Genomic DNA, 25,956 nt, shown 5'->3' with positions numbered 1-25,956 from the left:
TTATTCATTTTTAGTAATGTGAAATTATAATGCTCAAAGTAAAAGATCCAGTTGAAATTGGCCCAGTGTTATCTGCTTTTATCCTAACTCCTCTACTTTGCTTATAATTCATACCTGATTTTGTGGACTGTTATTTGTACTGATTTGTACTATTATGTACTGTTATAGTACTTTATGTACTACTTTGAACAGCTCTCTATAAAATATAGGTTATTTAAAAAAAAAAAAAAGCAAAATTTGTGGGCATGATACTGGGCTTTATTTTGATGGTCCTTGACCACGTCCTTCTGGCTGGTTTAAGTAAGATATTCTTCTAACTTTCTTTCAATTATCACAAATTATACACTGTGTGTGCATGTGATGCATGCTACTACTGAAGTGCAGTTGGAATGGGCAGGTCCATTTTGATGTTCCTTTTCTGACTTTGGGTGTCAGTTGCAAGTGGAAGTAGAATAGATCGATTTTAGTGCGTTCCTTCTTACCTTGTGCATTCACTCTTTAACAGTTTCAAGATGACATCATCAAATTTATTTAATTTTTATTATCTAAAACTAATGTTATCAACATCAGATATATTTTTCCCCATTAGTACCTGCTGAAACTTTACAGTCTAAGCAACTGCAAGAAGCAATCTGTTCATAGGCAGCTACATAGTAACAAAAGCTTGGATTTTTCAAATACATACACATTTGGTTTCCTGTAGAGCACTGCAACACATCCTGTGCATGTAGGAGAAGAAATAGATACCTGGAACAACACATCTTTTGATGCTTTATGTTAATGTTCTACAATGCAACTAGGAAAAAACTTATTTAGATCAATGTATGTCAATTTGTGAGCTGTACTTAATTACTAATGAGGTGCGAAGAGCTTCCCTTCACAGGAGTTTCTCTACTGTGCTGAGGCGTGAAGAGCCACTGACTGCCTGACTGAAGTGTGGCTTGCTTTATCTGGAGTGTATTGATTTAGATTAAGCCTCTTGATGACTGTGTGAACAAGTGGTTGGGAACTTCTTCACGGTTCAAGTGTCAAATTGGTGTTTGTTAAATGGGATTCTGCAAGGCTTCATTCCGTATCCGCGTGCATTCAGTATTTCTGTTAATAATTCTGGTGAAGGAGTGAAATAGCTCTACAGTGTGAAGGCAGTGCTAAGAAAGGGAAGGCAGAAGGGTGGAGCACAGAGCTGGCGTTCAGCACAGCCTCAAGAAATGAGAGAAAGAGACTGCAGGAAGGTGTAGCTCAAGGTCACGTTTTACACAACTATATTTAAGTAGGAAAAATCTGCAGGAGGATGCGATTGGTTTTGCTTCAATTCTATAGAAAGCAACTGGCAGCTTAATAGATGAGCAGGTATTGAACTCTAGGCCGGTTCTCTTCAACTTTCCTGTCAGTGGTCTGGAGTTTGCTGGCTGAACTACCCAGGGAGGTGCTTTTGACAGCGGGGGAAAAACAAGAGGCCTTGCGCAGGGATCTAGGTACATTGAAGCATGGGGCAATCATAAATGGTGTGAAATTCAACGAGGGTAAACGCTGTTTAGATGCGTTTTGGTTCAGGTGTTTAGAACCTGGGGCGGGGTAATGCCGGGTGCAGGTACGGGCCGGCAGACGAGCAGCAGGAGAGCAGCCCTGCAGAAAGGGATCCGGGCCTGTGGGTTGCGGCAGGGTGAGAGGCCGAGGACACTGGGTTGGCCTAGGCTGGAGAGGAGCAGGCTGAGGGGCGAGCTCAGTGCTCTTGACAGATCCCCAAGGAGGGGAAATGGAGGGCAAGGTGCCCATCTCTCCTCACTGGTAGCCAATGACAGGATCAGAGGGAAGGGCACAGAGTTGTGCCAGGGTAGGTTCAGGCTGGGCGGCAGGAAAAATGCCTTCACCGTGCGGGTGGTCACACTCTGTGACAGGCTTCCTGGAGAGGTGGTTGGTGCCCCTGCCTGTCGGCCTTCAGGAGGCATCTGGACAATGCCCTCAACAGTGCGCTGTAACTTCTGGGCAGCCTTGAAGCGGTTGGGCAGTTGGACTGGAGAATAATTTGTAGGTCACTTCTAACTGAAATAAACATTTCTATTTCTGTTCCTATTCTTTATGACCAAAGAGGAAAGTTGAGAGGATCTATTTTTTTTTTTTTTTCAGTTTGGAAAAGAGGATATTTTGGGGGAAGCGTGAATAGGAGTACTCCATTAAGTAGAAAGGTTGCTGCAAACCGATCAGAAATAAAATGTTTTAGGTAGGACAAGAAGAAAGATGTATTCATAAGGAGGTTTAAGTAGGGCATTGGGAATAAAAATTGTGACTGAAGGGGTAGATAGACTGTGTAATGTGTTATGTAGAAAGTATATGGAGATCAGTGTAGAAAAATATTGTCAGAGGTTTTAAGAATATGGTGAAAGCTGCTGAGCCTGCTCAGCTCCTGTGTAACTGCTTGCCGCAGCTTTTTTTTTTTTTTTTTTCCAGGCTGTCTGCATTGGAAAAAGGGAAAACTCTTTTTGTCCAGCCAAAGTTAGTTTATTCTTCTCAGTTGCCAGCCAGTAGAGAAACCTCCTTTTCACAGAGCCAGGGAATGCACTGTTCTGTGATAATCCCTGATTGTTTAGCATGGAAACGTTTAATGAGATTTATTGTTATTCTTTCATTGTATTTGCCAACTTCCCTTCTGATTTAACTTGAAACACTTATACTGGAAAAGTCCTGTTGCATAGGTGAACGTGCAGCATCAGTACTACGTAACAGCTTCATGTCTGACATGATTTTTTTTGTAATTTAATTATAATAAGCTCTTTACATATATATATATATATATATTTCTGAAGGCCGTGCCTTTCTGTTTTCCTGCCTCACCTATTTGGAAGTTTTTGTTCCACTTTTCTTCGTTCAGTCTCTGAGATAGTAATTGGATAACTTTGAAACAGACGATCCTGAACTTTTGTTAGCTTAAACAAATAACTTTATAAGCTTCATATTTTGTTAGGTGTACAAAAGACAATTTTGAATCCTGCCATTACTTAGATTTAATTATCACGTACGATGTAGTGGGTGTTATTCAGAGGAAAGGCAAAAGGTAATGGCTCGAGTGTTGGAGAAGTTCTCCCAAGTGCTCGTCATCCTATCTAGCTGCAGTTTCAGCCCTGAGGGAAAAACTAAGCCAGCTCACCTAAGGGTCTATGTGGTCCACCTCGTGCCGTGGCAGCTGATGAAGCGGCGCTAGCAGCGACCAGCAGGAAGGGTGGGTGGCTGCCCGACCCCCAGGGGCGAGGAGCTGCTGCTCAAACAGCTGTGGGGGTCCTCGCTCCTCAGGGAGGTGTGTTCTGAATGCACGGTGGGGTGAGCGAAAACCACATGTGCGTATGAGCCAGTGGAACTTCTCGCCACAGGGCGTTTGCTCTAAGCAGAGCTCCAAGAGAAGTTGTTTGTGCAAAGGGAACACGTGTGGACTCTGAGCTAAACACGTTGCTTGTGTCGTGTCGCTCTGGTTGTGTCAGTGGTCCCGGAGAACATTGTGAGGGGATTGGTGTGGGTACATGAAATGGGAGATCAGAGGTAGTTGTGATGAAAGAAGCAACAAATTTCTAGAAGTGAAGAAATCTAATTGAAAACTCATTCTGCAGTGCTGTAACTCAACTAAGTAACAGTTTTATGGTCACAAAGGCAATTCTAAAAGAGCTCCTGCTTTCCCATGAATGTAACTGGGTAGTTTTGGGAGCCCTGCTGGAGGTTTGCAGCCAGCCTGATGGTGCTGCATGGCCTTATGTAGCCATCAGAAGGCTTCCCTGTATTTTAAAGAAACATGAAAATCACAGATGATTGATTCAGTGGTGGTTTGGAGCCTTGTAGCAAGCACAAAGGAATATTTCTTACTGGCTTGCATAATCAAAGGATTTTAGGCCTGTGTAATTCTATGGTAAGGCATGGAAAGAAGTCTTTTCTACAGTTCCCTTTCATGTGAGCCATTCATCTGTATTTTAACATGCATGTGGTGTTTTATGATTATCACTATTATTTTTTTAAAATAATGCTTTAACTCTTCAGCAGGTAGACTGACTAATGCATCCTGCTAGTAAGACCAGTGAATCTGCTGGAGTGTGTGAGAACCTCGCCTCAAGGCTCTGCTTCTATTCTTGCTTCGCTTTTCCCAGAGGATAACTGTACAGACTTTCTCTTTAACTCTGAAATAGCCAGGGTCTTTGACGTGTAGAGAGCAGAGTGATGATTCTGGGCCATGGCATTTCCTAGGCTACTGCTCTGTCATTGGTATACTTTGATGGCTTGAGTTTTTTCCAGTTGCCTGACAAACTAAGCCATTGTTTTTCTGTATTCTCTTTTGGACTCTATTACTCAGGTTTTTCTGCTTTGCTTACTTCACTGACTTATGTTCCTGTTAATTTTTAGCAGTAGGCGTCATGCCCGTGGAAGCAACAGAAGCTTAAATGGTACCGTACTCATTATTTCTTTTCCTTCCACTTCAGCCTTCAGTTAGCAAGGGTGTTAGAAGATTATTGTCCCAGAGTGCAATTTATTTGTGGAGGTAAAATTCAGAACCAAATTGTGCTAATGAGAGGTTTGTTCCTTCAGTGTTTTTGGCTTGGCTCATAGTATTTTATTGTTGCTAACTGGGTGCATATTCATTACTGAGTTACTGTCAAGAATGAGTATGTGTCTGTATATATATATATTTGTACAAATTTGTCTGGGATACACCCGATACTAATGGACTCAGAGTGGTTTCTCTTGTGGTGGGACCCAAGCTGAAGTTGTCTGCCTGTTGTTTGGGCAGTTGAGCACTGACCAGAGCCCACCACTTGCAAACTGCATATGAAGTTCTGCAGTTACTGGGCTGTAGATATGCAAAGTGCACCTAGGTCTGGCAAACAGTGCAAACTGTGTTGTAAGTAGAGACGTGATGCGCACATAAAGTCCTGGAATTGTGGATCATGAGTATAGCCCAGTCCTCGCCCTTCTTGGTAATTTGGATGTGTGCATGTTTTCAGCAAGTTCTAAATGATTCTTGGAGCTTCTTAACAATGGAGTTGCCTGAAGGGTCAGGGCGATGCTGTACGCTAGCTCTTACTTTTTAGAATTATACTCTATAGACCAATGGCAGAATAAAATGGTGTTTTAACATCTTGTTTTTCTGGCGTTAGGGCACTGGGGACCTTGGACAGTGGTTCTTCACTACTTTGTCTCTTGATGCATGTTGGATTTAGAGAAGCTAAAGGTTATAGTCATGTGACAAATTTGGTTGAATTACCCACAAGACATTTGAAAAATTAAGGTGAAATATATATATACACATATATAATTTTTGCTGTTTAAGTCAGTAAGACAGCTTCTAGAATCTTGCAGTGTGAGCGTTGAAGAACAGTAACAATTTTTAGGCAGAAACTTCAAAACCAAACCTTTCCTGTGAGCTTCATGATTTTTTTTTTCTTTTAAATGGCACATCATTCCTGTTATGTTAAATAGAAGTTTCAGAAAAGAATGTGTCCCTGCCATAGCTGATTCTATCTTTAGCTAACCCAAAGTGATGAGTTCTAGTATACAACATTTATGAAGCAGTCTTTAGGATTTCATCAATCTCTTAAAAATTCTTATCCAGTACAGTAAAGAATAAAAGCTTTTTTCTTCATGCTACCTGTTCTCTCCATTGCCCTTTCTGCTAATAAGGTTCTCTTTAGCTTTGGTAGGTCTCTCTAAAGGTCACCAATAGTGCAAACTAGTGAAGAGGATTACTCTTTGCCGTTTTTTTTCTCTTTTCATGAAAAAAACCTCTCTGGAGGTTCTTACTTCTTTAGTCTAAATAAGAAAAAATGTTAGCTTTTTCCTTTTCAGTTGGCAACTGTTGAAAAAACAGTTAATAATATAAACTTGTATTTGTACTGGAGGAGATGTGATGGCTAGGTAAGGAAGTAAATTGTTTCTGTTAATGAGAGACAGTGCATAAAGGTCACTGGAGACTCACTACAAAGGCCCAAATAGGTAAATATGCTAATATGAGAAGATTGTGAACATAAAAACATGTGTATGACCTCACCCACCAACTAGTGCTTCTGAAAAAAAAATTCTTTTTTTTTAACTTACTCTTTCATGTATGCCACTAAATAGTGGAATGGATTTAATATTTGGCAACGCCAAATATTAATGAATATTAATTAATATTAATATTATCTCTTATTAATACTGACAAAAAAATCATAAGGTGCAATGCAAAAATATTAAATATCATTTTTTTGGTCTTTACATTTCATTATACTAGTCTGGAGCAAAACCACATAAAAGCAGAAGGATCTGCAAATTCCGATACTGATTTGTTTAAGCTGTGTGCCAAGAATGGCAATGAAGTGACTTTTACAAATGCTTGTTTTCTGTTGAATAATTGGAAGGGGAAAAAATCTTATCTAAATAACGTGCAACACTGAAGGAGGAAGTATAATGAAAAGTGGTGTAATTATTTTCAGTGAGACAGCAAAGCGTATTGATGCACTTATCAATAATAATTGTTTATTTTCTTGCCTTATTGCATCCTTTGTTAGCCCCTGTAAAATGCTGTTTGGGCAGAAAAAAATCTCTCTTAATGAAGTAATGCACTATTTTCGTCTCTTCCTCAAAATGTATGGCAAAATCATCCTTGTAGCTGCCAGTTTACATTAGTAACAGCTTGTTCACAAGATTACAGAACCATTACCACTGATGCTTTTTGCTAAAATGGCAGTCAGTGGACACGTAGAGTCTGTTTTAGATGCAGAGAGAGCGTGATGAAAAGGTTTGAATCTGCAATCAGTAATGAAATGAAGGATTTGGAGAATGTGGAGAAGAAGAAAAAGTTCAAGTCGCAGTCTGCTTTCTGCTCAGTTTCAAATACAAAGCAATCGAGTTTTTTAATTTCTCAGATAAGCGACCTACCACCGGACTTTAAATACTTTGAAATGAATTTCCCTCAAGTCCTTCTTTTCAGTCTTTTTGTAATTTATGCAGAAACTTAATGCTGTCATAAAGATAGAGCAGGAATGAAAGAAAGAATTGATGCAAAGTGATTTTTGCTTCTGTGTTGTGTGTATGCGCGTGGTGTTTGGGCGTGTGCCTGCTGGGTATGCTACAGGTCATTTTCTCTTGCTGGGAGCCTTCGGTTGCTGTACAAAGCAGGTCTGAGAAATCAGGTTAGGTCACCCCTTGCAGGGGATGTCAAGCCACTGAATTCTCATGAGATGTGGGAGGTGCAACTTGAAATGCATTTGTGCACATAAGTGAATTGACTTTATTTCCGCTTTCTGGGTAAAATGCTGTAGTTCTGCAGTAGCTGAATGAATGTGGATTGTATTTATGGACAAAATACCTTCGGGATGCTTTGTTTTGGTACTTCCCACTGGTCCTCATCACTATTTATTGTCAGGTCATCATGGCAAACTGAACTATTTTCTAATGAGTATGTATGTGATCTGCAGAAAAAGATTTCCTATTTGTTTTTAAAAAAAAAAAGTACAGCGGTGATGTAGTGTTTTTGATAAACCCTTGTTTTTCTGTTGCCTGCAGTGGGTGACTGCTCTGAGACCAAGTGCATGTCACACATTGGTGGTGTAAAATTCTGTTTCTGACAGAGTCAGGACAGTGTGGTGTGTCTTCAGTGTTTTTTAATTGGTGTTACGTTGATATTTGGTTATATAGGCAGAACCCTAACCATACTTATTGTTAATTCTGAAGTTCTAGTACAGCAGTTGGAGGATATAGTGCTTTGGGAGCTGTGCTACTAACCAGGCTGTCTCTGAGCTACTGAAGAGCTTAAAATGGGGTATTATGGTCTGTTGCTGCCTTTTGATTTGGAGGAGCATCACAGGAACGCATGCCCAGGCATACAGCTGTATGTTGAATTACACTGCCTGTGGATTCAGCGCGAGCCTCTCTGGTGGCAGTACCACAAACAGGGCGGTTGGCAGTGACTTGCTGTGTTACGGGACAGCAGGCTGCGTGGTGCCCGAGGGAGCTCCAGCAGTTTAGTTCCTCCTTTCGCCGAGTTTGTGCTGGGAGTTCAGTGCCCAGACTTGCACAAGGAGAGCTGGTAACGGGGGGAGTTGGTGGCTGCTTTTCTGCACAGTTTGGCTGTGCTGCCACTGAAATCCTGCCTAGGTTATGAGGCAGGGATTGCAACCTTTAGAAGTCTGGAGGTGTATCCTTGGTGAATTACTTTTTTGCTCGTTTCCACTTTTCTTGCATCCCTATGTTCACTACGAGAATGGAAAAGGAGGAAAACTGGGCTTTGGTGACTAGCCCATACATTTCTCCCATCATAGAAAACAAAAGGGAAAAAAGAAGGTTTAGGTGTCTGTTCATCAAGTAGGTGGTTAGTACTGTCTGCATTTTTTCTGTTTTTAATGGTCTAAAGAAATAAATTCATTTTAGTCTCAGGATTGGTCCATCAGACCATTCAATTGGTCTCAGAAATGCTGTTTAAAACCCTGGGAGCTGAGAATAGTATCTTTTTTAAAGTACCATTGCCATAACATGTATTTTGTCTAGTGTGACTCAATTCTTTTTTTAATCAGTGTTATTCAATGCATACGTCCTGCTTGTTTGTTCAGTGACTTTTTTTTTCATTCAGCTATATAGATATGCATTTCATTTGCATGTTAGGCAATCTGCTTTTTATCTTTAGCATCTTTTATATAATTTATTGTTCACTTATTTGCTATGTGGCTGTGTATTAGTCCTAAAAATTATTTGGTTTTGATACCCTTTTCTGGAAATATCCCCCAGAGAGGATATTTGTAACTGTAGAACTACTGCTTTGTTGCCACAGCTAGAAATGTATTAATGCAACCTAATTTAATAAAATGTGTCATGGCTGGGTCTGCCAGTTTGTTGATAGAAGGGTAGTAGAAATCTGAGTTTTTTCAGTAGCACGAGGAATTACAATTAGAAAATAGCAGTGTATTAGTAATGAAAGATGAAAAACTTAAGGACTATGCTACCGAAAGTGATGCAGACACGGTGAAAGAGGGAGGAAAGCAGAAAGCTTTACTTTTGAATTTCTTATGTACTGCCTTTTTAGGGTTTCAGATTACTAGAGTATCTCCTTGTACAGCATTAGTTTTTATCATGTGAATATTTTTGTGTGTTTGCAATATGCTGTTATTATGTGATAGTTGATCTGAAAAAGTGACAGATGTTGGGTGTTTTCATTTAAATTCAAGATAGAAAAATTTCTCACAGTGAACCAAACACCAGTACTTGTATTTTGAACCTCTAAAATGATGCATTTCACACGCCTCAGTGACTTTCTTAAAGAAGCAAGTGAGAAAGGGAACTAAAAACTAGTCACAAATGTTCTAAAGTTCATGCTGAAAGTTTTGCCAATCAGTGTACATATTTTTACATATTTTATATAAAAATATGTAAAATCAACGGAGAACATCCCTGTGCCCACGTGTATTTTGTGGAGCAGGGATAATAACAGGGAATCCACAAGTCTTTAATGGAAAGCAGAAAACAAAATTGGCTTTGGAAAACCAAGTTTAACACTGCAAGAAATTCGAACACGGGATGTGGCTTATCAGTACAGTTGGCCAAACTAGTGGGTAAGTGCTGCCAGATAAGAAGGAAGGACCTGCTTTCCAGAGCCCATGTCTTATGGCAGGCTTCCAGCCTGTCTTTCCATTGTTTGTGCTTGTCAGAGTCTGCCGTGAACCGATACATGGACTTAAACTGGCGGAAGGCTAACACTAGAAATGAGAGAAAAAGCTATTCATTAATTTTCTGCCAGTTTAGTTGTACAATTTCAAACACTTCTGTTCTATTTGGTGTCTTTCAGATATTTGTCTTTAACGCTGTGCCAATTGAAAATAGAGCAGTGGGGGGTGAATATCACCAGTTATTTTCATATTTTGAAATCTGTAAAAAAATAATGTCTTAGACCTTATTTGCCTTTTTTTTAATGAAACAGAAGTGTTTAAAAGAACTCAAACTTTAAAACTCTTACTGAGTGTTATCTGTGTTATCCAATACGTTGAATGAAAAGGTTGGAAATAGTTATTTTGCTATTCAAACATAATACAAGTTTTGGAGAACTGTTTTCATTTTTGAGGTAGTATGGCTGCAGTCTTTCAAAAGTGTCATCTTTTTTTTTGTGGCAAAAATTATCCTCTCAAACTTTGTCATATATTTTTTCCTTGAGCTAGGAACCCTGAAGCTGCTTCAACATTTTGGTTTTGATCTTGGCAGAGTTGCTGAATTTGCATTGGTTTTGTTCTAAAACTATGTACGTGTGGGGAGTGTTAAATACGCACTAGGCTTGCCTGAGTGTTCTCTAAACTTTACTCTTTTGGGTAGGCTCTGTTAGGATTATGAATTAACCTTTGTGTGTTAGGATCGAGACTGAATTTTTAATTTGTTCTGCAGATGGATGCTGTTTTGAGCATGCTTTTTACATAATTTCTCATACTTTTCTTTCATAGTTGATATGGTTGCTGAAATACAAAGCTTATCAATATATACCAGTGTATAACACAGATGTTTATTGAGAGGCTGTCTTGCTCAGTGACTGATGCAGACTACCAAAGTAGGAATATCCTTCAAAAAGCCCGTTCTTGAACAGCTGCGATTGATATATACCCTCAATATACTTTGATCCTTTGATGTTACAGGATTCTTCGTGTGTGTTCTTTACGTGTTTCTGTTGAAGCTGTTCATACAACTGCGTTGGCAGTTTTAGAAGTGCTAGAACAAAACACAATGAAACACTAAGAAATAGGCATGCTATTGGAGTTTTTCAAGACCTGAGTAGAAAAAGCCCCAGCCTGCCTGGTCTGGTTTCAGTTTTGACCTTCCTTTGCGCAGGAGTTTGGGCAAGATGACCTCTTGTAGTCCCTTTCTCCTGGGACTAAGGGATGATTCTGTGGCATCAACACATAAGAATTGACTCCATTTGTAAATACAATCAATCTCCAGCGCAGCTCAGGATATTTTTATTTAGGAATGGCAGATTTGGTAAGAACAGATACCTTTTAGTAGAAATTCTCATTAGCCTATCCAAAATACTGAATATGATTTGTTTTTGGAATATGACATAAAACATTCACAAATGTATGTGATATATAAAAGCCCTGATTTTGGAAAATACAACCTGTATGTAGGAATAATCAGTAATCCAACTGAAAAAGCTAAAACCTTTGTGGTGATCTGCTTGTTTTGTGAGGTTTACTTGAAACCTGTTGTTTCTTTCAAGACCGAGTCTCTTATTTTATGTTTATACTCATATTTCTGGCTGAAGAAAAACATTCAGCTTTTTCAAGTTACTGTCAGTTTGAAAGTAACATAGCTGCCAAGTTTTGTGCAGGTCCATGTGACAATTTTATAGAAATTGCTTGATGTGTTTATGTAGTTGCCAGTAACTTTCATATAATCCTTTCCACTGAATTTGAGAAAAAATACAGTTGACTTTTCCATTGGTGGGGAAGTATGGGCTTGGCAAGTTTAGAAAATCAAAAGCCTCTTTATCTATAAACAGCAGCTGGACAAGCTTCCTCCAGGCTCTTTGCTCCCAGCATGGCTCAGCCACGGGGAAGGGAGGCGCAAGGACTTCCAGAGTTAACGGAGCTCCTTGATTCTCTACCGAGTTTCCCAATTAGTGTGGAATAAACGCTGCAGTTATAATGATACAGTTTTTATTTCCCCATCAAATATCCTTCAGTTTGGAGATTTAACTTGTATGAGTAGAGCTAAAGTTTAGCTGGTGGCTTTGTAGCCTGGAAAATCCAGCATCTAAGGAACAAAATCTTGAATCGTGGTTTTCTAAATAAATATTTACTTGATGGGCTTTACCAAATTCCCAAGGCTACCAATGTTAGAGAATAGAGCTTTTGAGACCTTCTTGTTTGAACATAGGGTAGTAATTTTTCATTGCATGATTATTAAATGTATTAAATCTACAAGTCAACAGTTTTCAAACCATGCCCTAAGAAGCTGCAGCACGAAACTGATATGTGACTTACAGGAACCCGTAGCAGAGGTTGCTTCATTTTTCCCCTATAAACCGTGGATTGGAAGGACCAGGTCAGCTAATCGTGTGCTAATAGGTTACAGGCGTATTTCTGAGATAGCAGGGGAAAATAAATGTAAGGATTTATGTGTTCTTTTCTAGTTCTTTGAAAGGGAAGATAGTCTACCATTTAAATCGTTAGTTTGAAACAAAATAACCAGACTGTTTGCCTGTGGGGCTTCTTTTTTGGCTCAGTGAGCCTGAGGGAGAGATTTAGCTCATAATAGATGCTGTTGTTCCAATTCACTGAGGCGTAAGATTTGTTCAAAATGTGGCTATGGCTTGTGGAAATATTAATAATGATCTGTGAAAAAGATGAAGTAGGACTTGTAGCCTGCTGGCACTTGATCATTTTGTAACTTCACCGAGTGCAAAGAATATTTTTAGAGGTGGTTTCTCTGGTGTTGAGAAAAGTCATTTGAAGTTTTTAAGCAGTTCCAATTATTTGCATGCTGTAGATAGTATAAGCAAGTACTTTGAAGCAAAATAATTTGGTGGATAAGATTACTACATTTACTTTTACGTTGTTGTTTTGGTTAGACTGTTGTGACTATGGTGCCTATTAAAAACAACTCAGTATGGATATACCAGCTCACAGTTTTGGCAGATGTTACTGAGTATTATTGCAAAATATTCTCTTCTGTCTCTGAAAGAAGCTATGGTTGAGATCACTGCATTGCAAAAAGCTTATTTTTCAGGAAAATGTTAGCGTCTTATCTTCCATTTGCTTTTCTAAAGCCTGGATTAAGAGCACTAAATAAGGATAGTTTGGGGGGTTGTATTATACTCTTCCTTCATACTGACCTGATTTTTATGTTGTTTAAAGTGGTTTCTGTCATTGTTCTAACTTGCCCTTTCTTCTCTGTACAGAAATTTATTGTTAATATTTCTAGGCAGACAGAACATTGTGGTGGCATTAAGGTTTAAAAAAAAAAAAGGCACTGTTACAAAAATGAAATCTTTGAGGTCGTGTCATACTCGTATTGTCTTGAGTTAATTCCTGGTGCTGTCGTCTTGCTCCTGTTTCGTTATACCAGCAATAACTTTCAACAATATAATTAAAAGCAGATATGTCTTCACAAGAGCAGGTCAAGTCATTACACTGTAAGTCTTCCGTACTTGCACTTGTCTGGCTAGAGGAACCACTCAGTAGCTAACATCAGCTGAGCTACCGTACTTACACAATACGCTAATACAAGCCTCTGCATACGGACTGTACTCTGTGAAACGATTTATAGTGTAAAGATTGTGAACCACTTCGTTGCTTAACTATATACATTTTTTTGACCCTACGACTTACAAATTCCATCTGAGAGAATCTGACTGTTAAACGTACTGCTTAAATTGGGATGAAGGGGAGAGGAGAAACTGTCTCTGCGTGACACCTTACTATTTTAAATATGTCCATTCCCGATACAGCTGGTAGTCTAGGCTACATTCAATCCATAGGATACTCTCCTTTTGTCTTGGTAGTCCTTTACCCTGATGAAAAGAGAAATTGACATTGAGACAGATAAGCCTGAATGTCACTGGGACTTGGCCAGAGCCTTACAGCCATTTCCTAGAAGGGAAGAGGGAATCAGGACAGAAGTTCACGCAGGAAGTTGGCATAGGCTGTTGCTGTTTGTTGGGAAAAACCTCAAAACTGTGTTTTCAGATCTTCTGTAAAGAGACTCTCAGGGAGAGAACTGGGAGAAATGCTACAAAATAAGCAAGAAGGAAAAATGTAATGATGCCTGAAAGCTATATAATGACAAAGGGCAGTTGGCCCAGCGAAAGGTGAACTGAGCACGTGTTGTTTCTGTGTTCCTCCAAGCCACGGCAGAACATTGTAAGAACCAACAAAGATGAAATGTTTTAAACTTTCCTTACAAAGTCAACAGAACTGAACAGGAAGAGGGCTCTAAGCAACTCCCGTGGCTTCCTAAAGGTAATATGTAGAAAATCTTTTAGAAAGTTTTAGAAAGCCCTAACGGAAGCTCTGCCTTTTAACGCGCTGTCAGTTTTTTAAAAGGGCTGTGAGTTCAGCAGTTCCCGCTGAGTGTTTGTGTTTAACCTGCTCGGGCTGACGGCACTCACACTGAAGGGTGGCTGAGTAATTGAAGCAGGATATGGGAGGTCACCGCTGCACTTTCGCCATAGTGTACTTCAGCCTTGCTCTGATCCAAAACGCTTTGGGGTTCCAGGGAAGTGCCAAAGGCTGACCCCATGGGAAATGGCCTGTTCAGAATAACGTTTACTTTGTTTTGACACCTTCATTCCTGAAAGGTGTGCATCAACGTGTTCTCGCCTGTGAGAAAAGCAGAAAGCCTGCTTTCCTGTTTTTTTTTCTTGGTATCGTATCTTCCCCAACCCCATAGGCAAAATTAGCGTATAAAGGAGGGTGTACTAAAATATCCTTATGCTGTAGCAGAGACTGCAGATTGGGGTCCTGTGTGGTGTGCATTTTGTTTTCCTTCAGAAGGAAACCAGAGTCATGGGCTCTGGTAAAAGATGAAAATACATCCTAGGCAAAAGGGTCCTTCTATCAACACTCAGACAAAACAGTCAGAAGGTTTCCTGGTTTTGTTCAACTGGGCTTTTGCATACTGTCCCCACTTTCAAAATGTCAGTGAAATGTGCAAATGTTAATGCATATAATACTATCTGAAATAGAGGCACAGCAGACAAATATTGTACCTGCTGTGATATCATCGTGCATTGTAGCACTGAGCAATAATGTGTACATGTGATTCAAAGCTGTTTAAAGGAATAAGTTTTTCTCCTTATCTGAATAATACTGTTTTAAAGGTTATATTTGAGTTAGCTTCAAGAATTTGTCTCAGCTTGTATCATTTGTTATTTGAGAATGGGAAATGGGGAAGGTATTTTGTTTCATTATATAAAGGATAGATGCCTGCTTTGTACCGATTAAGATTCATTTTAAGTAAGGTATGATGATAACAGTAGCGTATAGCCTAGCTGAATAGGCAGATAAGAGGAAAGCAATGAAGGATTATTATTTTTGTGTTTCTGAGGTTGTTACCTCAGAGGTTCTTACCTGGTAGCTGTCTCACGAGACAGTGGAAGCAAATCATTTTCTGAAGCTTCACTGATCAGCAATTTCTTTGTATGTCTTTTATAATCCATAATTATCATGGTGAAAATGCATCTTTAAGTTGTGTGAATGTTGAAAACCCAAATGTGATGATTTGCAATTTTATCTTGTAGCAGGACAGTGCATTATGTAAAATTTTCCTTGAAATAGTTATTGGAGATGTAAGGAGTAAGGAGGTTTGTATTTAAAGTTTACTCATTTCAAAAGTAAATCTCAGGGTAGTACTCGAGGAATTAGGCTGCACAGTGCCTGTTAACACTTATGAGAATTTGTGGCTCATTTCTTCAAGTTAACATTTTACCTGCTAAGAAATGCAATTTACTTGAGGTGTGCTAATTAACACAGCTAATAACAGAATGCAAAAAAAAAAGTTAGTCCAGCAGTATTTCCCGCCTAAAAGAAAACATTTGAATACGTATTAATTTAATGTAATTTTTTAAAATAAAATGGTGATAATCCTGTTTTGTTTTTGTTGATGTCTGAAAGGAGAGAATCCTTTAAACAGGTCTATAGTTAGTAATTAAAGGTAGTACAATTGTTGTCTCAGGTGATCTGATCTTTTCTTAAAAAGGAAATACAACACAATTGTATCCTTGCTTTGACTTGTGAATTGTGTCACATCCAAGTTATTTGGGGCACTGAATTCCATTAGTTTTTTCTGGATTATAGCAAATCATTCCGTTTCTAGGAGAAAAAAAAAAAAAGAAATGAAAAAAGCTGATTCTTATCTTAATATAAGTGGATTTGGCCTTTGTTATGTTGTTATGTGGAAACTATAGCTCTGGATCAGTCCCCGGTAATACAGAGCTGTGATTTCATCCCCTCATTCATGTGACCACCTGTTTGTTCATGACAACTATTTTAGTGTATTTATCTGATGGATAGGAAGAAAAAGAGATTTTATCTAAAAGTTAAACAGAAGCAACAAGAGTGTATGCAATATTTTCCCTCTTGTCAGAGGGTTGATGTCTGGGGATGTATTTGTATAATTATAATAGCTTTTAGTCTGTTCTTATGCTCTGATGATTTTCGCATTCCTTCATGCTATTCCTAACCAGTGACGCTGTTCCCAAAGTGATGAAAGCAGCTTGTTTTATGAATATAGGTGGATTGTTTTTCTTGAAGTCATTATTCTACTTCTGATTTTGTTACTTGCATGTTATGCCAGTTTGTCCAATGTTTATACCAGTATGTAAAAAAAAAAAACAACCAACAACAAAAGCAGTATAGAGACACAGTAACTATTTAAGCCTTTGGAGATTTTAGTAATCTTTCTGCACAAGATGTTGTAGCTCTTCACTTACAAGTGCATTTTTAAATATAAATAATTGCTCTTCACATTTATTTCAGGATTATGTTTCATTTAAACTGTCAAAGCCAAGGTGCTCCTTAAAGAAAGTGTCTGGTGGTGAGCTGTAAGCGCATTTTGGTTTATGGATATATAATGACTTACAGAAAGGTAGCTTGCCCTTAGCATTGTTTTACACTGAGTGGAGACGGCTTTAAGCTTTACAGCAGTGTAGACAAGCTTAAATTTCACTGCCCTGGTCATGGAGAAGGCACTTACTGTTGGGACAGCAAAATTAGTTAGGTTGTATGGCAGAGCACAGTGGTTTGTAAAAGGAGAGATGAAGCGAAGGAGAGAACGGAGAGGAGCTGTCAGTAGGAACGTTTGGGAGCAGGCACACTGGGAATCTCTTCTTTCTTGACTCCCCTACTCTACCTTTTCAGAGCTTTAGACCTCTGCAGAAGGTATCTCCTGCACAGGTTTTCCAGCTGCTCTCTGTTCTCCCCTGCCGGCTGTGCACTCCTTCCACTGTGAAGCCGACCTTTCTGTCTGTGAAGTGGTGGTCCTTCCAGCTGGGCCCCAGGCTCTGTGAGAGGAGGGCTTTCGTGGCACACAACTCAAGGGCAGGGAGAGCCTTCCACGGTTAAGTACCTGTGGCAAATGCGTGCTTTGCTTGAATCTGAAGCCGACTATGCTGTGACTTGTCCTTTCATCCCTAGCATGTTTTGAGCATTTGGGCTGGTAGTTTGACTGCCAACATTCTATTTCAATTTTCCACCTGTGTTTCAGTGAAATGGCTTTCATGAAGGAAATGAATTTGTTGAATTATTTCAGTAATTTTCCAGTTAATATTAATTCAATATTACTTGAGTTAAGGCCTTGCTTAAAATGGAAATTCTTACAGAGATAACCCTATCCAGGTGTTTTTTCTGCAGTATTTGTTATGTTGTCTTCATCCAGTTTCGCTCTACAGACATCATTCAATTTTTATCACTGCAACACTTGGACACATATTGCAATTAAATTCTTAGTTCTGCTCCCCACACGTTGCTTTCAGTGTCACAAAGGGAGCTGTTTGCCATGGGCTTCCAGAACAGGAGGGAAATCTGTGGAACTTGCATCAGTGTCACTGCTTGGCCCCTGTAAGAAGCGTCGCTGGGTACTTTTAATAATGGCATTACATACAGTTCAGAAAGACGGTAGCACCAGATCTAAAATTTGGACTGGGTGGCTACTTATCCAGGCTGATTTGTATTTCTGGGTTTGAATTCTCTGGCTGTTGTTTGTATCAGCAGCTATGTAAATACTGAGATAAATGCTGTTGAGTTGTAATGGCTTCACTGTCTGTTAAAATGCTACAGGTAGAAGATGATGAAACTGAATCACGAGAGGAAGAAGAGACAGAAGTGAAAAGCTATTCAAGAAGAAAGATTTTTTCAAACTGGAGCCGCTATGAGGATGCAGAAAAAGAGGGACAGAATGAATGTGGGGAATCGCAGAGAGGAACAGACTTCAGTGTTTTGCTTAGCTCAGCAGGTAAGCATTTTATACTCTGTATAGAGTTTTTTAGTTTTACAACTTGAAATATTCTGGCTCTTGTTCCTTGATGATGAAACAGGACCCTATAATACTGTTTCTATCTGCCGAAGTCTATTTAGGAGTCTTCAAAGTCTCCATGGGAGTAGCTTTGGGAGCCCATACAGGCTCCACTGAGCCATGGTAGCTGGGGAGTAAAACAGGGCTGCTCCATGTATAGCTTTGTCTTGAAACTATGGGTCTGAATACATGCAGCGTTCAGTTACTTTGAGCCTCTTCTTGCTGACAGTGAATTTCTTACTGATCTGAGTTGTTTGGTTGTTTCCCTGAAAACAAAAAAGGTTGCTGGTATGACTAAACACAACAAAGCAGTCAAGCAGCTGCTTGCTGTTGTTTGTTTTGACAAAGATTTGTAATCAGTGCTGTACAGATGTGTGCATGAATAGCAAGTGTTACTCTCCTTGATAGTAAAGATCAGTAAAGATAGTAAAGATCATTCCCTTTTTAAAATGAGATAAAATAGAAGAAAAGGGTGGAGGGCAGCCTGTGAGATATATATATATATATATATATATATATAAAATGTATGTATGTATAAATAAAATATATATGTATATATATGTATATATAATAGCTATACACAAATAGTATGGACAGATGCACACAGATGCACGGTTACATAAAATTACTTTAGAAATTCTTAATGAGCCATTATGTTAGAATACTGTTCAGCAAAAAGCTACAGACAGTATTTTTTCTTTTTTTTTGGTGCAACTTGGTAGCTCTGAAATCTCTCAGATCTGAATACTTGGATTTTTCAGCCACAGCTTACAGGCATAAGTTAGAAATTATCTGCAGTAAAGAAACATGGACCAGAGCTATCCTGTGTGCCAGAATCAATTTCAGAAATTCAGTTTTGCATAAGCATTGCAAAACTGGGCCTAAATTGCTGATTTTAAGCATATGATCATGGCATGTATATTGACATCTCTAGATGGCATGTTGCATGGTAAACAGAATTGGAGTCAAGATGTCTGGTATGGACATCAGAGTTGGATAGATAAAGTAGCCTGGAGAGCAAAATAGATATCACAACTCAAAACTTTTTAGATCTAGAGACCTAACCTGAGCTTCATAGTTGCGTGTTGCCATAGTTCTGCCTTGTTTTTCCCCAAGTGAATTTCAGTATCTCTAACTTAATATGTAGCCTTCAAAATGCCTTTAAAATGCTGTAATGAATAGTCCTTTTGCACTGAAGGTGTAAGGAAGTACTGTTTATTTCTACTAACTTGTATTTCTAGTAAGTTATGGTCCAATACATCTATTTGACTCTGTAGATTCTCTTGATGCCTAATTTGAAATCTTGTTAGTAGTCTTACTAGTTGTTAATTCTACATCTTCCATTCAAAGTGTGCTTTACCTTGCTTTAGGTAAACTTTTTTTAGGGTCTATTGTGACTGTTCTTGACATTAAAATAAATTGATAAGAGCCAGCAAGGAAACAAAGTACTTGTTTTAAGAGAGGAGGAAGTAGTACCCTCGAAACAATAATACAGCTTTCTTGGATTCATGTGAAAAAGCAGTGTGTGTCAGGGGGTGAGGATCATATTTAGGTCTGCTCTGCTTGTTTATACATTTTATTTAAAAAAAAATGGTCTAGGTTTGATTAAAGTGTTTTGGAAGTAACATAGGATAATGACCTAATGAGTATGATTGTTTTATTGTCAGAGCGTCCTTCTTATTATCCAATGATTTCTATGTTGTTGAAAACTACAGTTTCAGCAAGTTTTAGTTACTTAAAAATGCTGTGTTTTACACAATGGGAAAGGTTTGTTTGTAGACAATTAGAAAAAATGAGGGCATTATGTTGCTGGTTTTTATATCTGTTTATAAGACCGAGTCGAATTTCTGAGTGCTAACCATCCCCTTAGCTGAGGTAATGATCTTAGTTTTTTTTTGTCTGTCTAATCATATTTCTTGTATTTTTTTATTCAAATTTTTCATTGTTTGGTTGCTTGTAATGCAAACTGAGTATGTCCAGTATGTCAGAATTTTCACTTGATATGTTTTAAATTATATTGATCGATTAAATATGTCTTTTTGTGTTCTTTGTGAGGTTAGGTATTCACTTACTGTGAACTAGTAAGTGTGAGTTTTTATCTCCTGAGAAAAAACAAGACTTTTTCATTCTTTGAAAAATGTTAGGATGGCATTGTTTAAAAGCTGTGCAACACTGAAAAATAAAATATTTTTTATGTTCTGATGTGCACTGTTTTAATCACTGGTGTGTCTGTCTTTCAGTAAAGACTTATGTCAATATCTACGCTTCGCAAAACTATTTTTTTGCTTTATTTTTTCTAATGGTTTTGATGGCTGTATTAGTCTAGATGCATTTAAAAAAATGTTTTAAACCTCATATTGCAGTGTGAAGTGAGATCTTTTCTAACATCTTTTACCATACATACATCTTGAAGAAAAAATGATTGTGTCATAAATGTGTTAACGGGAAGAATATGAAGGCAAAGTAGCAGAAATTGTTATAGAAAACAGTTGCAGAAGTAGTTATGAAGAGAACAGTACATTGCATATTCTTATGTGGTTTTGAACAGGAGTGTGAGTTGAAAGAATGGTTACTGATATTTGTTTATTCCTACTGTCTGAATGAGAATGGTTTCAGTTAATCTTTCAAATGAAATGTCATGTAATTTTGGTCTGGTATGAATTGTGTGAGTACTTAGCAGAGAAAATCTTTGGTTTTATTTGCATTATTATACTTGCATTCAGATAACATCTGGGAAGGAAGTAGATCATGAATGTGGAAAACTCATTTTAAAACACTCTCTCCTCTTAAAATTAGAAATGTAGTTTTCACTTGCTAGTTAAAATGAGCTACTGTAGGCAATGCTATGAAGGTAGGTAACATGAAGATATCGGTAGATGAACAAGGCTAGGCTTCACTGAAGCAGGAGGAGATGGTTTAACTGTTCTAAAATGAACGCTTGTGGAAAAGAACAGGAACCGACATTTTGTGATCAACTTGGTGTCATTCACAGCACATCTACGTTGCCAGATCTGCGTGGTGCTCTTTATAAGCAGACTATAAATCATGTTGAATAAAACATTTTTTTCATTGTAACTGAGTGAATACTGCATGGTGGCGGTTTTTTTGTTTGGTTGGTTTGGTTTTAAATCATAACTGGGTGACTTGCGTAATATACCTTGTGTGTGTATGTTCAAAGATGTTAAGCTCAGAGTGTAATTCCACTCCAGTTTTTACAAGTCCAGTATCCTATGGCTCACTGCTCATCATTTTCAGATTCCACTAAAATTAGCTGATGTCAGGAGATGGGTTATTTAACCATTTTGACTTGTTTGCAGTATCTGGTGTAGCAATTCAAGTAAATTGTGAAACAAACTAATGGAACAAGTTGGTTCTTAAAATTTTTCATAGTTGATACTGACAGAAGGATAGGACAGCGTTAGAACTTCTGACTGCTTGATACTGTATTTCTTCTATGACAGTGAATGCTAGGATGTCAGTTTTTGCTTGTCAATTGTTAATTAAAAGGAGACCTGACAAAAAAAATACACTGAGTTAGGAAGGTGGCATGAGTTATTGTGTTATGTGCTTAGATCTTTACCTTTTATATTGCATTACTGTAGATCTCTTTTCAGTTAGGAAACGAAAGATTGTCTTCCTTACTTACGGAGTTTAATAAGATTATCTAAATAGTACTTTTAATTCTCTGTGGTTATCTATTTTTTAATAGACTTATGTCTTCCATTAATTTAAATACCACACATCTTCTCCTTTGCTAATACAAAGATATTTCTATTGTATGTAACTTAAAATATGACTGCAGCCTTTATGGCAGAGCTGTAAAATATTTAGTTTATTATCAGGATTGTCTTCAGCCTTCGTGGTGTTCCTCCTGATATTTTTTTTGACTTAATAGTTTTGTATGTTAGTTAATTCAAATGGACTGTAAAACAGCATAGTTATAAAGCAGGATTGTCTCTTCTAAAAGTTATTCTAAAAGTTATTCTAAAAAAAAAAAGTTATTCTAAAAGTTATTCTAAAAGTTTCAAGTCACATTTGTAGCCACTTGATTTATTTATCTATTTATTTTCTTGTGGAAGTGTTGTGGGCTCTTGTTCTTATGATGCATGGCTTCTTTGGCTTGGAATGGAATCACCCTTACTTGTAGTGCTCTAAGAAGAAGCTTGCATCTCTGTTTTATTTGTAACCGACTTCTGTTAGGATATTGCTGTTTAGCATTCTGAAGTTGCACGGTGGATCCAATTCAATTGCACCAAGCAGTTAGGGGATTACTGGAGAGGGAATGGAATTAAAGTGCCATTTTTCATGAATGCAAAAGCTTAGCAGGGTCTTGCACCAGTACACAACTATGTAATTACTGTAGCCGGTTAAGAGTTCTTTGGCACAGAGTCTGACTAAAAACCTGTTCTCCTACAGAACATTTAGGTTCCACAGTATTGAAAGCAGGGTCTTACAGAGATTGTTGTTCTTTAAGACACAACTTAGATTTATTCCCAGAAAATGTCTTGTTAATTGAACGAGATAGTTAGGAATTACACAGTGATGGTGACAGAATTAGTGCTAGTAGACAAACTTAAATGAAGGAAATCCTGATGTCCAAGGAGTTAAAATTCAAAGCTTGATATTTCTTCAATAATTTTATAAACATGCTTCTGTGTGGAATTTTCTAGTTTAAATAAAGAAAAAATGGCAGCAAAATGAGAACACAAATACTGTGTGATATAGATGTCATGTTGATAATTAGCAGGATTGGAGCATTTAAAATATATTATATGAACATTCCAGATGCTTGAATTAAGTAACAGTGAGCTGTAGGTTGTTATGCTGTATTTTTATCAGAAGTGAAGGAAAATGGGAGATTTTTTTCAGAAGGGGGATCATTCTGTGGTTGCAGACATTTGCCAAGTATGGTAATCTTTGGGGGATTTTGTTTTACTTTTTAAAATAACTTTTAAGCCATACACTTTTTCAAGTTTTTGCTTATACTTCCAGTTTGTCCCTGCCTCAGGCCAGTCCCCCGTGCAGCACTGATTCTGTTCAAGTGTTTAGGCTCAAGGAGTTCCAGACCATCTCTGTCTGCACCTTGTGCCCCTGCCTTCAGCCTTTGCCCACCTACTAATTTTTCTCACTCTCACTTAATTCTGTTGATTTTTCTTATTGTCTTTGTTTCTGATTCCATGTGGTGGATCTCATCTCAGTCTTTTGTTGTGAGCCGGTTTCCTTCCATGCATGTTCACTAAATTCCAGCTCTGTCAAATATACTCCAGTCCTAGTGATCCCCAGTTCTGAGTTGTCTTGTCTGGGATTCATCACTTGCTTTCATTTTTCTCTCATCCACCACCACATCTTTGTATGTTCCTTGTAGTTTCTTTCCATGCTAGTCAAATCCCAGTTTATTCTTTCCAGTTCTAGTGTCCGCTTAAAGCTGTGTTCTCTGCGTTCACTCCAGACGTTCTGACAGAATACCCTAAATCCTATTCAGTTACCCAATAACGTGAAGTTACAGACCACTGCATTCAGCTGTGATAGAGATACTAGCGTGGTGGGGTGGAAGTGTGCGGGCTGACACTTGTTTGGTACTGCACCAAATGCCTGTTAAAGGCAGACTTCTCTTATAGGGAAAATTTGGCTCTTCCCCTATAACCAAAGGTTAGAGGAAACCCAATTTGTTTGCCTTGCGTACTGGGATGATGTACAGAAGGTCATTGAGGATGGGCTGTTTGGTGACTAGATGTTGAGCTCCAGCAGATTTTGCCACTTTGTATGTACAAACTGAAATCTAGAAGCTTGTAGCTTGACTAGGTCAGGTCTAATTTTTCACAGAATGAGCAAATTGTACATCTCTAATACAAAAAGATTGTCCAGCATGATTTCAAGGTGCTGACTCGAGCCAGAAAAACGCTTACAATTTTTCAAAGGAAGAGCTTACAAGGGCTTTTTTTACCCCAGGTTTGTTCATGACAGAAGAACGTTCCAGCTATATTCTCTTTTTTTTTTTTTTTAATAGTGGTGGTGAGAAGAGAGGAAAAATTACCTGAAGCAGACCATTGGCATGGAAAATCTCATACTGAATAGTTAGAAAGCAACTGAAAATGGTCTTAAGCAAGAATTATCAAAGCCAGGTGGCCTTGATAACAGCTGATGTCATTAGCCACACAGAGCTACTTTGTTGGGGCTTACACCATTTGTGTGTGAAGTAGAATGATGCTTTAGTTCTTTTTATTTCCCTTTTCTAGTGTTTTCTCTCTCTCTGTATAAGTTAACATTGTATATAGCAAAGCAAACTTTTCTGTATTGCTTTTGATGCCTAGCTAAGGTAAACTACAAGTCCATTGTGAAGCCTTTAGGGAATGTCTTGAATCAATTTAGGAAAAATGCTGTTGAAGCGTAAAGAACAAGAGAAGTGGAAATGATAGGATAACCTTACTTTGCTAGAAGAATCTTGCTATGTTTGAAGAGCTGTCCTCATTTTTTAACTGATGAGGGTTAAGTGCCCCAAAGTAGGTTTAAGTCATTCATTAGTTTTTATCGTTGTTAATGGCTGCTTTAGGTTTAAAAATAAGATTCTAAAATCGCATTACAGAGACTTGATCACTTTTCTTTAAAGGTGGTAGACATTACTAGTACAGCAACCAAAAGTGGCCAACATGCATACCTCAGTAATAATGTGTTGAGTTGCAGAGTTGCAAGATGTGATGATTATCTAGATGAAAAAAATAAATTTTGGACATGAATTCTACCCCCCCTCCTTTTTTTTTTTTGGTTCTGATTACCTTTAAGGGTAAGGAAGGCAAATGCTGTATGGTTCAGACAAAACTGGCAGAATGTTTTTGATATTGTATGAATAAATATAATTTCAGAAGCTACTAGCACTTGGATACTATAAGAAATGGGGAGTAAAACTCACGAGCAGTTACTGGAGCACAGTAGAAAGTATAGAAAGTAAGTATAGGAATTCTGAATTTGCAGTTACTTTCCATTCTCTAAAATACTGTTCTGTCTTTGTAAGCTCTTGGTTTTGGGCCTCTCTGTTTAATTTTGATAAGTCTATTGCAATATATTTCTGCATGTTTGTCATCTTCACTGAGCTGAACAGGTAAGCTTGTGGAATAAAGTTTGTGTTTAAAAAATAGGTTTCCCTACAACTTTTCTATTCTAGATATATACTGACTGATTTGGAAAAAAATGTAGTGTATAGAGTAAGTTAGTTTTGTTATTTTCTGTGCTAATTCTGCTCAAACAAAAAGAATAGAAATAGCAGGGCATGGTTCTGATGCTAAAAAGGAATCCGTTCAGTTTTAAAATTCCAGAGAATAGTTGAAAATCAGTTCTCTTTACAGAACTGCCTTACTCATTGTTAGTTTGGGTTATTGTTGTATATATCAGGGCTCCCATTTTCTGTTGGTATTTAATTGCCAAGTTGTACTATTTTTTGTTTCGTGTGTGTGCTCTGTGAAATTATTTGTGTCCATGTATCTCCATATAACTTCATTTCCTGCAAGTCTTCCATTTTTTCCACTGTTTTTTACTTGAGCATTTTTACTTATTGATCAGCAGATCTTCATAAGGAAGAATTAAATGGGAAATTTCTGATATTTTGTACAAGTGTCGTAAGTGAATAAATATTTGTTGTTTTTTGTAGGACTTTGGCAGAACAAGAATTACAATTTGCTATAACTTTCTTTAAGAAATATATTTGTTATATATTTGTTATGTATAATATATTTGATGTAATTCTTAGAGATTAAAAGAGGAAAGACTCCTCTTGCCCCCAGTTCTTCTTCCAATGAAGCAGACAGAGATAGGCAATAGATGCGTCAGTGTACAGAGATTTAAACCTTTCCTAATAACAAAGAAGAGATTTTTAGAAAAGGTACGAACATCCTTGTTCTGTATGTTGCTATGCTCGTAGCCCTCCTCTGGGATATAACTGAACAAATGCACAAAATCCTGCAACTG

At 38.0% G+C, this 25,956-nt stretch overlaps 2 protein-coding genes across 2 annotated transcripts in view; one reads left to right on the top strand and one right to left on the bottom strand.

Moving 5' to 3' along the window:
- AVEN (apoptosis and caspase activation inhibitor) overlaps positions 1 to 25,956 on the top strand; it is a 103,236-nt gene that overhangs the window by 3,899 nt on the left and 73,381 nt on the right. The window contains exon 2 of the mRNA XM_083839391.1: positions 17,763 to 17,937. Coding sequence (XP_083695517.1) covers positions 17,763 to 17,937 — 175 coding nt within the window. The remainder of the gene's footprint in view (positions 1 to 17,762; positions 17,938 to 25,956) is intronic.
- The window catches only part of CHRM5 (cholinergic receptor muscarinic 5), a 56,606-nt gene that overhangs the window by 12,573 nt on the left and 18,077 nt on the right, over positions 1 to 25,956 (bottom strand). The gene's annotated exons all lie outside the window — the stretch shown is intronic.

This window comes from Anser anser, assembly GCF_964211835.1.
Source record: "Anser anser genome assembly, chromosome: 5".
NCBI classification, from domain to species: domain Eukaryota; kingdom Metazoa; phylum Chordata; class Aves; order Anseriformes; family Anatidae; genus Anser; species Anser anser.
The sequence above is the reverse complement of the archived record's forward strand: the minus strand, read 5'-3'. Positions and strand labels throughout refer to the sequence as shown.